This window comes from Haliotis cracherodii, unplaced genomic scaffold, assembly GCF_022045235.1.
Source record: "Haliotis cracherodii isolate W230 unplaced genomic scaffold, xgHalCrac1.p SCAF_10, whole genome shotgun sequence".
Classification (NCBI taxonomy): Eukaryota; Metazoa; Mollusca; class Gastropoda; order Lepetellida; family Haliotidae; genus Haliotis; species Haliotis cracherodii.
In genome coordinates this window covers 7,431,289-7,443,020 of record NW_027266265.1, presented here as the reverse complement: position 1 = coordinate 7,443,020, position 11,732 = coordinate 7,431,289, and the positions used below count along the sequence as shown (strand labels likewise).

The 11,732-nt window shown below is 42.7% G+C and overlaps 1 protein-coding gene across 1 annotated transcript; it reads right to left on the bottom strand.

The window, feature by feature from the left end:
- Positions 1 to 4,743: 4,743 nt before the first annotated feature.
- LOC139445962 (uncharacterized) lies at positions 4,744 to 10,400 on the bottom strand. The gene is made up of 3 exons (XM_071227214.1): positions 10,238 to 10,400; positions 5,584 to 6,431; positions 4,744 to 5,466 (listed from the first exon to the last, which is right to left on the bottom strand). Exons 1-3 carry the CDS (start codon positions 10,398 to 10,400, stop codon positions 4,744 to 4,746), a joined length of 1,734 nt encoding a protein of 577 aa, XP_071083315.1.
- Positions 10,401 to 11,732: the final 1,332 nt, after the last annotated feature.

The following is an 11,732-nucleotide window of genomic DNA, read 5'->3' as shown; positions in this document are numbered from 1 at the left end:
CACGTTGTATTTTATTTGAAATGTGAATAAAGATTTAAAAAAAAGAAAGTATATAAACATTTCAGGCTGTCAGCATAAACCCCGAAATTTATCCCTTAAAGGGGAAGTGTACACGCAAAAATCACTTTCTTTCTTATTTTAAACAAAACGGAATTTTAGACTTAGTTAGTATCAGTGTTTGAAAATATACACTCATTTTTCTCACAGTCAATGTAACGAGCTCACAATAAGTGTGAAAATGTCATGCCGTTATGAGGCCTTCGTTTTCCGAGCTAAACAGGCCTGAGTTATCCCCCTTAGATTATGACGTAATTGGTGCCAATTTAACATTTTAATTGTTTTGCCTCCGAAACTACTAGGTAAATACTTTTCATGATGAAAAAGTACAAGAAAAATAGGTTTATTTTCGTGTGAACTTGCCCTTTAACTCTGTTTTTTTCCACCAAAATAATATTCTAATAAGAGCCCCTTATTTCTAATTTTGAGGGCGCCCTGGGCGCTTATTACTTCGAATACGTCAAATGTCAAAACCGGAACACCCAAGAGAGGCTTCAGAAACTGTACTCATGAATATGGTTTTAAACCGCTTTTAGCAATATTCCAGCAATATCACGGTGGGACACACCAGAAATGGACTTCACACATTGTACCCATGTAGGGAATCGAACCCGGGTCTTTGGCTTGACGAGTTAACGTTTTAACCTCTGAGCTTCCCCACCGCCCGTGGTACAGGATGGAAGCAGAAAAAACCCACTGGATTTATGGCAGAAGTTCACAGTAATACCTCCAGAAAAGAGTGAATGGTTTGATGTTAAACACTGTTATATTAGTTATAGCATGGCGTCATAAAAGGGAAAGTCTACAGACACGTATAGGGGCTTATGCCTTAGTTGCAACCTACTTTCTGTGCTTGTGTAATGTTTAACGCGGCACTTGGCAATATTCCAGCTCTATGACAGCGGTCAGTAAATATCGAGTCTGGATGAGACATTTTAGTGATTGACATCATGAGCATCGATCTACGCTTTGGGGATACGATGACATGCATCAATCAAGTCAGCGAGCCTGACCCTCGATTCCGTTAGTCACCTCTTACGACAAGCGTAGACTCCTTTTACGGCAAGCATGGGTTGTTGAAGACCTTTTCTACCCCGGGTCTTCACGGGTCAGGGACCAAGTACAGCGATGACATAAGATGATGTCTCAACAATCCCCAGAGAGGTCATGAAGGTTAGACCTATGCCAGGAACCTTCACGCCTAATATGGCAGTTCAATGTTTGCTGAAGACCAATTCTACCCCGGATCTTCACGGGCCATTTGCAACCAAGAGTGAGTTAGGAACCAACACCGTGATTCACCAGTGTAGCTCTTATTTACTGTTCCGGTGAAGCCCACGGACACGTGTATGGTGATAACAAACCAAGGAGCATAATCGGGGTCGACCTCGGAGTCGGTATATTGCATATTCAGTGGCAGTTATTGACGACGTACGCCCAATTCAGATTGTATCAGGTTCTGTATCGTTTGATTTTTCTTTGTGTTCTAAGCATGGCGCCTAATTAAGAAGTGAAGCCCTTGTGACAAGACATTGGCACCAACAACAGTTCAAGGCATCTCTTTATAATCACTTTGTTGAAAGAATTTTTTCAATGCTGTAGGTTAAAATAAATAGTTCTTGTCATCTAACTGCTTCTTTAAAAAGAATTGTCGACATGATGAATATAAAACAACCAAGGATTTGTTTGAATGACAAGTGAATAGGTTCAGCGTGAAACAAAACTGACTCTTCAGTGTCTTATTTATATTTTAATCCAATGTTATAAGTATGATTTCGGACAACGTATTTGTAAACAAGGTAATTAAAAACAACCTTATGTGAATTTGTAATTTAACATAATTAAATACCGGCTCTATACTGATGTTGTATTCCTTGTTCAGAACTATTCGCTTAGTGAGATATATTCTGCAAAACAGGTGAGCTTTCACGCGTGGATTCAATTCACTCGACATACAGGATCATGGATTTGCAAAACAGGTGAGCTTTCACGCGTGGATTCAATTCACTCGACATACAGAATCATGGATCATAACACACAAAGGCAAATGTGAATGTGACATACAAAATTACCAACGAGAATCGTCAAAACAATGCCGTGGGTGAGATTATATCAAGTGGAAAGAACTTTGTCCAAAGGTACGGTAACTAGCAACAGTCCATGCAAATGAGTTATGTCACGCGATGGAGTTCAGAGGCACGCTCTGTGTCCATCCTGAGTATTAATGCGGGCCTGGCATGTTCGCCCCATGGAGGCCACTAAAGGTTGATCAAAGGCTTGGAGAATGGCATTCTACACCTGAAGAAGAATTCCTGCAACGTTGTTGGAGATTGTGGAAGACGTTGTAAAGACGTCGCTAACACGTCTGAAGACACGCCTATGTCCTTCCATCATATCGGTGAAGAAGGAAACGTGACACATCAGTGAAATGGACCCTCTCCCTGACGTGCCGTCGACCTCAAGAGTTGTCTGCACCACTAGAGACGTCGGTGTTAATGTTTCACCTCAATCTCTATGTTAATCACTGTCAGGATTAGGAGAATTTAATCAAATTGTATTCACCTGTTTCACTAGGTCTGTCACATTACCTGACAATTGACTTACATATGCATGTGTTTGTGATGGGTGCGACCGGTGGGACAGGATACGCTCACCTTTTTTCGATCACCTGGTATCATCACTATTTGGTTGTGATTCATGGTATAGAAACACGCTCATGATATAGTCGGAATCTTACAGTTGTCTCTGCTTTAACCAGAGATTTCTTAGGATTAAGGCGATGGCTTTTGTCGAAATTATTTCTGACACATCTCCATAGCTGAGTGAACCTGAATTGGTAAAAAATCCACTTTGTTATTAGAAATAGAATAATAGACAGTGATGTCCTCCCCGGTAAGATAACCACCTGGTAAATAATACCTGGAGTGAGTGAGTGAGTTTGATTTTACGCCGCTTTTAGCAATATTCCAACAATATCACAGCGGGGGACACCAGAAATTGGCTTCACACATTGTACCCATTTTGGGAATCGAACCCGTGTTTTCGGCGTGATGAGCGAACGCTTTAACCACTAGGCCACCCGACCACCCCGAATAATACCTGGACTGTGGATATCTATTCTCATACCAAGATGAAAGTGTTATGTAAAAGTGAGAAGTTATCTACACTGTTTCAGTGGAAAACACATTTTTCAGGATATCCGGCTTGTAAAGTCAACGGTTATGTATTTGTTTTGGTGAAATCCGAAATTTCAAGTTCTTCTTTTGAAACATCTAATGAAGAACTTTTGACATACAAGAGAAAATGCTTCGTGCAGATGTCTAAAGCGTTGTTATCTTTCAGGAATCCAAACATAACGTTCCATATGTTTCCATGTTTTTTTTAGGTGAACAATTGACTTGCCTTTGGAAGTGTTTGTGATGAGTGCCAATTGTGGGGCAGGATACACTCAATTTTTCGCGAACACTTGGTATCATCACGATTTGATACTGATTCATAAACGCATGCTTATGACATAGCCGTGATCGTACAGTGAATTTCTTATGAATATGGAAAAAAATATTGTCGTTAATATTCACATAACTCTTGCAGTAATGTGTGAAAATAAATAATGACAAAATATAGTTGTTACATGAAATTGGACAATACAGGAGACATTCAATCCAAAATCACAATTTATTTATGAAATACACAGTACATATTCTTGAGGAAATGAAAGCATTTCCAAATGATTTCCAAAGTGCATCGACACACTGATACCACACGTTTTCAAATCACCTACATGTATTCATAAGTGAGTGAGCTCGAGTGAGTGAATGAATGTGTATCGTGAAAGTAACTTATCGAGCTTCAACCAGATAACATGTAGTTTGCAACAACACTTTCGACACACACTATTGGTAGGCAATGTCACATTTAATAACCAATCGATTCCCACTTCAGTCGGCTCGCATGATGTACTGGGTGCCTATTGACGCGTTCAGAATCACCTACAAAATACACTATGTGACAATATCGTGATTTAAGAAATATGAAAAGATCACATAACTGCCTCATACGATGGGCAACTGCTTTAAAAATCAAAATACAGAAGGATTCCGTAGGTAGGCATATGCGCATGTTTGTCCCATCTACAGACTATAGTTACTTATCATATATGTAGATACATGTACCATACAAAATATAGAAGTTTTGTTTTGCAAATATTTGTACCATGTAGGATTTTGTTCTATCTCACGCAATTACACTTGTTCCTATACGACTGAACTAATGACGAGTCGGCGTTAGCATGTTACTAACGCATTGACTTATGAAGACCCATATAAAATATATTTACCTTTCTGACATATGATCTCGTGCCTCCTATATGATTAAATTGTAGACAGATAAAGTGTGTCTTTTTATGTGGTTAATGTACTGGTCGCGTTAAATTAGGTCGGAATGTCGACCGGAAGTAAATAAATAATACTTTTGCAAATGGTTTGACAATCAGGCACGAAGCTATGTTTGTTCGAATTCGGACCAGTTGAAACCCCCCAAAAAACCAGTTTAATCCAAATGTTGCCAGTGGTAAAAATAAGCAAAGGCAAACCGTCAATAGAACCTAAATACTCCAAACGTCGCCCATACAAGGGATTTCTCACTGACGTAGAATTGTTTTTGATAGCAGATGCGATAGACTGTTGTTTATCTCACATAGTGGCGTCGTGTCTTCTGATGGTCACTCACTATACTAAAAGATCGGTCTTTTATCATACACTTCCTCACATTATTAATAACTGTTTCTCGTTTGTCTTCAGTGTAGTTCAGGGTCTTCATGGGTTGTCTTGGAGATCTGAGTTTTCTTCCAGTTTGAGCTTGAAGAGAGTCATGTGGTAAATCAGTCACCATCTTCCTCTCTTTCCCTGTTCCAAACCCTCTGTCTAGATCTTTCTCCGCCACCCCCTGCTGTTTTGTAACCTTCCTCCTCGGAAGCTTGGAATCTGCATATTTATTTCGATTCTTCAAAAGAGTTTCAAGACCACGGGCCCTTTCCTGCATCTGCTCTCTAACAGTTTGTTGTTGGTCAGTATATCCAGGATCGTTCCCGTTCTTTCTATCACACTCATTGTTTTTAAAATTTACTTGCTCTCTTTCACTTCCCGTACAAGTCTGATAAAACCTCTCATTCACATTCCTTGTAAGTCCTTCAATGATCTGCTGATTCAGTTTGTCGTTTCCCAAACCGCCTGTTACTGCTTGTTTCCTTGGTAGTTGGGTCTTCTTCTTATGTTTCGTTGGCGTCTCAGTTCGCCTTGGGGAGGTCTGTTCGGCAGTCGGATCTGAAGCACATGGCTCTTGTTGATCTTCCTTTACATCTACTTCAGTATTCCGGTCTTTTCCCTCTATCACAGTGTTCCGGTCTTTTCCCTCTACCACAGTGTTCCGGTCTTTTCCCCCTACCACTGTGTTCCGGTCTTTTCCCTCTACCACAGTGTTCCGGTCTTTTCCCTCTACCACAGTGTTCCGGTCTTTTCCCTCTATCACAGTGTTCCGGTCTTTTCCCTCTACCACATTCTGTCGAAACGTGTCAATCGTTTCCGTAAGCTTCTTTTCGAAAAGGCGGCTTGAGTCTTTAATGTCATCGGATACGACACTAAGCCTTTCTGTCTTTTCTGCAGCTACTGAATACGCATGGACATCCTCACTTCCGGTCAATCCTATCTCACCACATGTTTCTGATTCTCCAAGCATTTCTCTCAGCCTTTGCTGGAACATATCACTGCCGTTTGTCCCGACAATTTTCTCACTTAGTACTGCAGATTTGCCAGTCCGAGCTGCTAATCTAGGAGTATTTGCTGTAGAGCTAGGACTTCTATTATCATCTTGTATCCAAGCGTCCCCCATTTCACTGTGTACAACAGATAGTCCATCCTGAGGTGTTGTTCGGGGAGTATTAGACGCAGATCTTGCCCTTATAGTATCATCTTGCCCGCCAGTTCGGTAGTAATATTCACCATTGCCCCCAAGCTGACTTAAATGTGTTTCTGTAGGTATATGGTAATCCTTATTATACTGAAACTCCGAGTTTCTGGCATGCTCGCTCTGAAACCACGGTTTGTCGTACAGTTGATATCGTCCATTCTGGGTCCAGGCGAGCTGCGGCAACGCGGACTTGGTTCTGTGCAGCAGATATCTAGTTTCTGCCTTCATGCGTCGTATACGATCTTCCAACTGAGCAAATCTGGAGCCTAGCCTGTACCTGTGTTCGTACTGATCTTCATACAATCTGTAGTGGTCTAGCATCTCTTCCTCAAGACGACGGATCCGCTCACACCGGTTTGTCAGCCGGGAGTGTTCGTTACACACTGCAGCCACGTCCAAGAGAAACATGCCTGAAACAAGTATAAGACGGTCACATGTGTGGTGGGTCAACAATGAATTTACGTAGGATCGGCAATGAAGGTAAGGAAGATCGCCAATGAATAATTGACAATGAAGGTAGGGTGAATCGACAAAGAATGTAGGGTAAGTCGGCAATGAAGGTACGGTGAGTTGACAATGAAGGTACGGAGGGTCGACAATGAAGGTACGGAGGGTCGACAATGAAGGTACGGAGGGTCGACAATGAAGGTACGGAGGGTCGACAATGAAGGTACGGGGGGTCGACAATTACGGTACGGTGAGTTGGCCATGAAGGTACGGAGGGTCGGCAATGAAGGTACGGTGGGTCGGCAATGAAGGTACGGAGGGTCGGCAATGAAGGTACGGTGAGTTGGCCATGAAGGTACGGAGGGTCGGCAATGAAGGTACGGTGGGTCGGCAATGAAGGTACGGAGGGTCGGCAATGAAGGTACGGTGAGTTGGCAATGAAGGTACGGTGGGTATGCAATGAAGGTACGGTGGGTCGGCAATGAAGGTAAGGAGGATCGGCAATGAAGGTACGGTGGGTCGGCAATGAAGGTACGGAGGGTCGGCAATGAAGGTACGGAGGGTTGCCAATGAAGGTACGGTGAGTTGGCAATGAAGGTACGGATGGTACGGCAATGAAGGTACGGTGAGTTGGCAATGAAGGTACGGATGGTACGGCAATGAAGGTACGGAGGGTCGGCAATGAAGGTACGAAGGGTCGGCAATGAAGGTACGGATGGTACGGCAATGAAGGTACGGAGGGTCGGCAATGAAGGTACGGTGAGTTGGCAACGAAGGTACGGAGGGTCGGCAACGAAGGTACGGAGGGTCGACAATGAAGGTACGGAGGGTCGACAATGAAGGTACGGGGGGTCGACAATGAAGGTACGGAGGGTCGGCAATGAAGGTACGGTGAGTTGGCAATAAAGGTACGGTGGGTCGACAATGAAGGTACGGTGAGTTGGCAATGAAGGTACGGAGGGTCGACAATGAAGGTACGGTGGATCGGCAATGAAGGTACGGAGGGTCGGCAATGAAGGTACGGAGTGTCGGCAATGAAGGTACGGAGGGTTGACAATTAAGGTACGGTGATTTGGCAATGAAGGTACGGAGGGTCGGCAATGAAGCTAAGGAGGGTCGGCAATGAAGGTACGGGTGGTTCGGCAATGAAGGTACGGTGAGTTGGCAATGAAGGTACGGGTGGTTCGGCAATGAAGGTACGGGTGGTTCGGCAATGAAGGTACGGATGGTAAGGCAATGAAGGTACGAATGGTACGGCAATGAAAGTACGGTAGTTGGTAATGAACGTACATGCGGTGAGTCGGCAATGAAGGTACGGAAGGTTGGCAATGAGGATACGATCGGTCATGAGGCGTGATGCGTTCTGTTCTTTCATGAAGTGACAAATAGTACTAATAAGGGCAATGTGTCTACATGTCTACCTGAGAATGGCGTCGGTATACACATCCACAATATAACCGTGGGTATCCACCACAAGAAATGCTGTACAGTACAATATGTTAGAATTGAAACCGCTTACAGTTGAACAAGGGATACGTTCAGGCTAATGGATCTGAGAAGGGGTGAGCTTTGAAAGTTGGGTGAAGGTTATATTAAATATATACTCTGAGGTATATAAAAGAGAAACTATTCCTTAGATTGCTTGTACTCAGATATGTGCCAAACTCTCCTACACGTCGCACGCCGTTGCGTTATAACGGGGATTAAGCCTTGGGCAGCGTGTTGGCTTGCTCCAGGCCCGTTCTTATCTACATGTTAACCAAATTAAATTCAGAGTGATAAATATACCGGTATATATACACCACTTGTCCATTCATTTGTTTGTTCATTCATTCCCTGATCCGGTGGTTATTTTCTTAAAATGAAAGTTATCATTACTGTAAATTCCTCGAATTTATGTCGAGTGATCCTTAGTTCGAGACAAACGGAGTTGTCATATTAGATCATAGCGCCCATAAGGATTATCCGCAAAGACGCCGCAATTCGCTGTGTAGAGTTGCACCTCTTTGACGTGCCACAGATTAATCTTGATTATGACCCTTGACTACCATAGTTAACTTAAACACTGAAGGCAGGTCTGTCTTAGTTAACTAAAACACTGTAGGCAGATCTGCCCTAGTTAACTAAAACACTGTAGGCAGATATGCCCTAGTTAACTAAAACACTGTAGGCAGGTCTGCCCTAGTTAACTAAAACACTGAAGGCAGATCTGCCCTAGTTAACTAAAACACTGGAGGCAGATATGCCCTAGTTAACTAAAACACTGTAGGTAGGTCTGCCATAGTGGACTAAAACAATGTAGGCAGAACTGCCCCAGTTAACTTAAACACTGTAGGCAGGTCTGCCTTAGTTAACTAAAACAATGTAGGCAGGTCTGCCCTAGTTAACTAAAACACTGAAGGCAGGTCTGTCCTAGTTAAGTAAAACAATGTAGGCAGGTCTGTCCTAGTTAAGTAAAACACTGTAGGCAGGTCTGCCCTAGTTAACTAAAACACTGTAGGCAGGTCTGCCCTAGTTAAGTAAAACAATGTAGGCATGTCTACTATAGTTAACTAAAACACTGAAGGCAGGTCTGCCCTAGTTAACTAAAACACTGAAGGCATGTCTGCCATAGTTAACTAAAACACTGTAGGAAGGTCTGTCATAGTTAACTAAAACACTGAAGGCAGGTGTGCCATAGTTAACTAAAACACCGAAGGCAGGTCTGCCTTAGTTAACTAAAACACTGTAGGTAGGTCTGCCCTAGTTAACTAAAACACGAGGCAGATATGCCTTAGTTAACTAAAACACTGTAGGCAGGCCTGTCCTAGTTAACTAAAACACTGAAGGCAGGTCTGCCTTAGTTAACTAAAACACTGTAGGTAGGTCTGCGTTAGTTAACTAAAACACTGTAGGCAGGTCTCTCCTAGTTAACTAAAACACTGAAGGTAGGTCTGCCTTAGTTAACTAAAACACTGTAGGTAGGTCTGCCTTAGTTAACTAAAACACCGTAGGTAGGTCTGCCTTAGTTAACTAAAACACTGAAGGCAGGTCTGCGTTAGTTAACTAAAACACTGAAGGCAGGTCTGCCTTAGTTAACTAAAACACTGTAGGTAGGTCTGCGTTAGTTAATTAAAACACTGTAGGTAGGTCTGCCTTAGTTAATTAAAACACTGAAGGCAGGTCTGCCATAGTTAACTAAAACACTGTAGGTAGGTCTGCCTTAGTTAACTAAAACACTGAAGGCAGGTCTGCGTTAGTTAACTAAAACACTGAAGGTAGGTCTGCCTTAGTTAACTAAAACACTGTAGGTAGGTCTGCGTTAGTTAATTAAAACACTGTAGGTAGGTCTGCCTTAGTTAACTAAAACACTGTAGGCAGGCCTGTCCTAGTTAACTAAAACACTGTAGGTAGGTCTGCCCTAGTTAACTAAAACACGGTAGGTAGGTCTGCCTTAGTTAACTAAAACACTGTAGGTAGGTCTGCCTTAGTTAACTAAAACACTGTAGGTAGGTCTGCGTTAGTTAATTAAAACACTGTAGGTAGGTCTGCCTTAGTTAACTAAAACACGGTAGGTAGGTCTGCCTTAGTTAACTAAAACACTGTAGGTAGGTCTGCCATAGTGGACTAACACAATGTAGGCAGAACTGCCATAGTTACTTAAAACAATGTAGGCAGGTCTACTATAGTTAACTAAAACACTGTAGGCAGGTCTACCATAGTTAACTAAAACACTGTAGGCAGGTCTGTCCTAGTGGACTAAAACATGGTTGGTACCGGGCTACGTTACCTGTGTGTCTGCGGGAGTAATCGTCCAGGTAGAGATCATCGTCCAGGTAGTCGCTGCAGCTGCTCCAGTAGATGCCCTCGTCCCAAATATCCATGGCGTAAAACCGGGAAAGCTCACAAATTAGACACGATCTTTCTCTGAGATCCCCAAATGACCTCCACATGTGTTTGACACAGTCACTTGTCGTTTCTCTCAGAATCAAGGTGCGTTACATACACCAGGCCGATATGAGCCGTGGTCCAGAGAGATTTAACTCATGCTGTCTTTCACCGCTATGTTGTTCCTGTCGTTGCAGTCAACCAAAACCTCTTTTTCCTTTTATATCATGTGTTTACATCTTCTGTCATCCAGCTGTCGAAACCTATGATCATGTTTCAATCAATAGGACTTCACGTTTCTTCAATATTGCCACCAAAAACGTTTTCGCTTACTTAGTGCTTTTGCTAACTGGAAATAATTTTCCAGCGTAAAGCTTGAGGGTGTTATTAATTAATGGCTGGAGGGAGCACATATTCCTGGAGAGGTACGCCAGTGGGTGACCAAAACTTAATGTGACAGCCTCGTTCTCCCTGAATGTGTAGCTGCAAGCGGGCACAATCTGATAAGCTCCATAGAACTTAATACGCCATGACGGATTAGCCTGCTCTGATTAAGAAGACTGACCGATTAGTCTTAATCTGTGTTAGATCTCACGTCCTATATACGTATTTTGTTACTCTGGTTCTACTGGCCATGAAGTTTATCATTCATTAACATGCAAACCGTATCCAATTTACTGTAAACCATTTCACTTTAGAAGCTCTGTGTGTGGCTTGATTTGGATACATACGTATGAAGACACTGCTATGGTCTTACCAACAGACATCTAAATCTGATATATTGGACAGTGAGAGAGTTGGGTTCTACGCCGCTATTAGAAACCAGAAATATGATTCACACATTGTACCCATGTTGGGCACCCGGGTCTTCGGCGTGATGAGCAAACGCTTTACGAACGGCTACCCCTACACCGGAATAAGAATTTTCCAAGCTATATCACGAAGGCTTGTGAATCATAGAGCCTGGACCAGAGCAACCATCGACTGATATTATAAACAACGCCCCACGCCGTCAAGGGACAGTCAGATATTTGGCAGCTGTATTTTACGTTTTCGGTTCTAAAAGAGTGAGCGAATGAAAATGGTTCCTGCATTTTCCTGGGCTTTATGGCCAATGTTTAAAGCAGGTACCACTGATTGATGTAAAATGGTGTCAATGAAGAAAGACTAAAATGTGGTTTATATACGCACACGAAACAACGTCCAGGCAAGGGTCCTAAACATTTCTGCATTCAGCTTTGACTTTGACCATGTGTATATTACGCCCACGATCTGGTATCTTAATGGTTCGGCTTGTAGTATTGAAATTTCGATTTATCAGCCGCTCAAGCATTACTTGTCGCTTGTTCAAATGCCCATACGATGTGCCTGTATAGCATTTTTGAAATGACGCGACA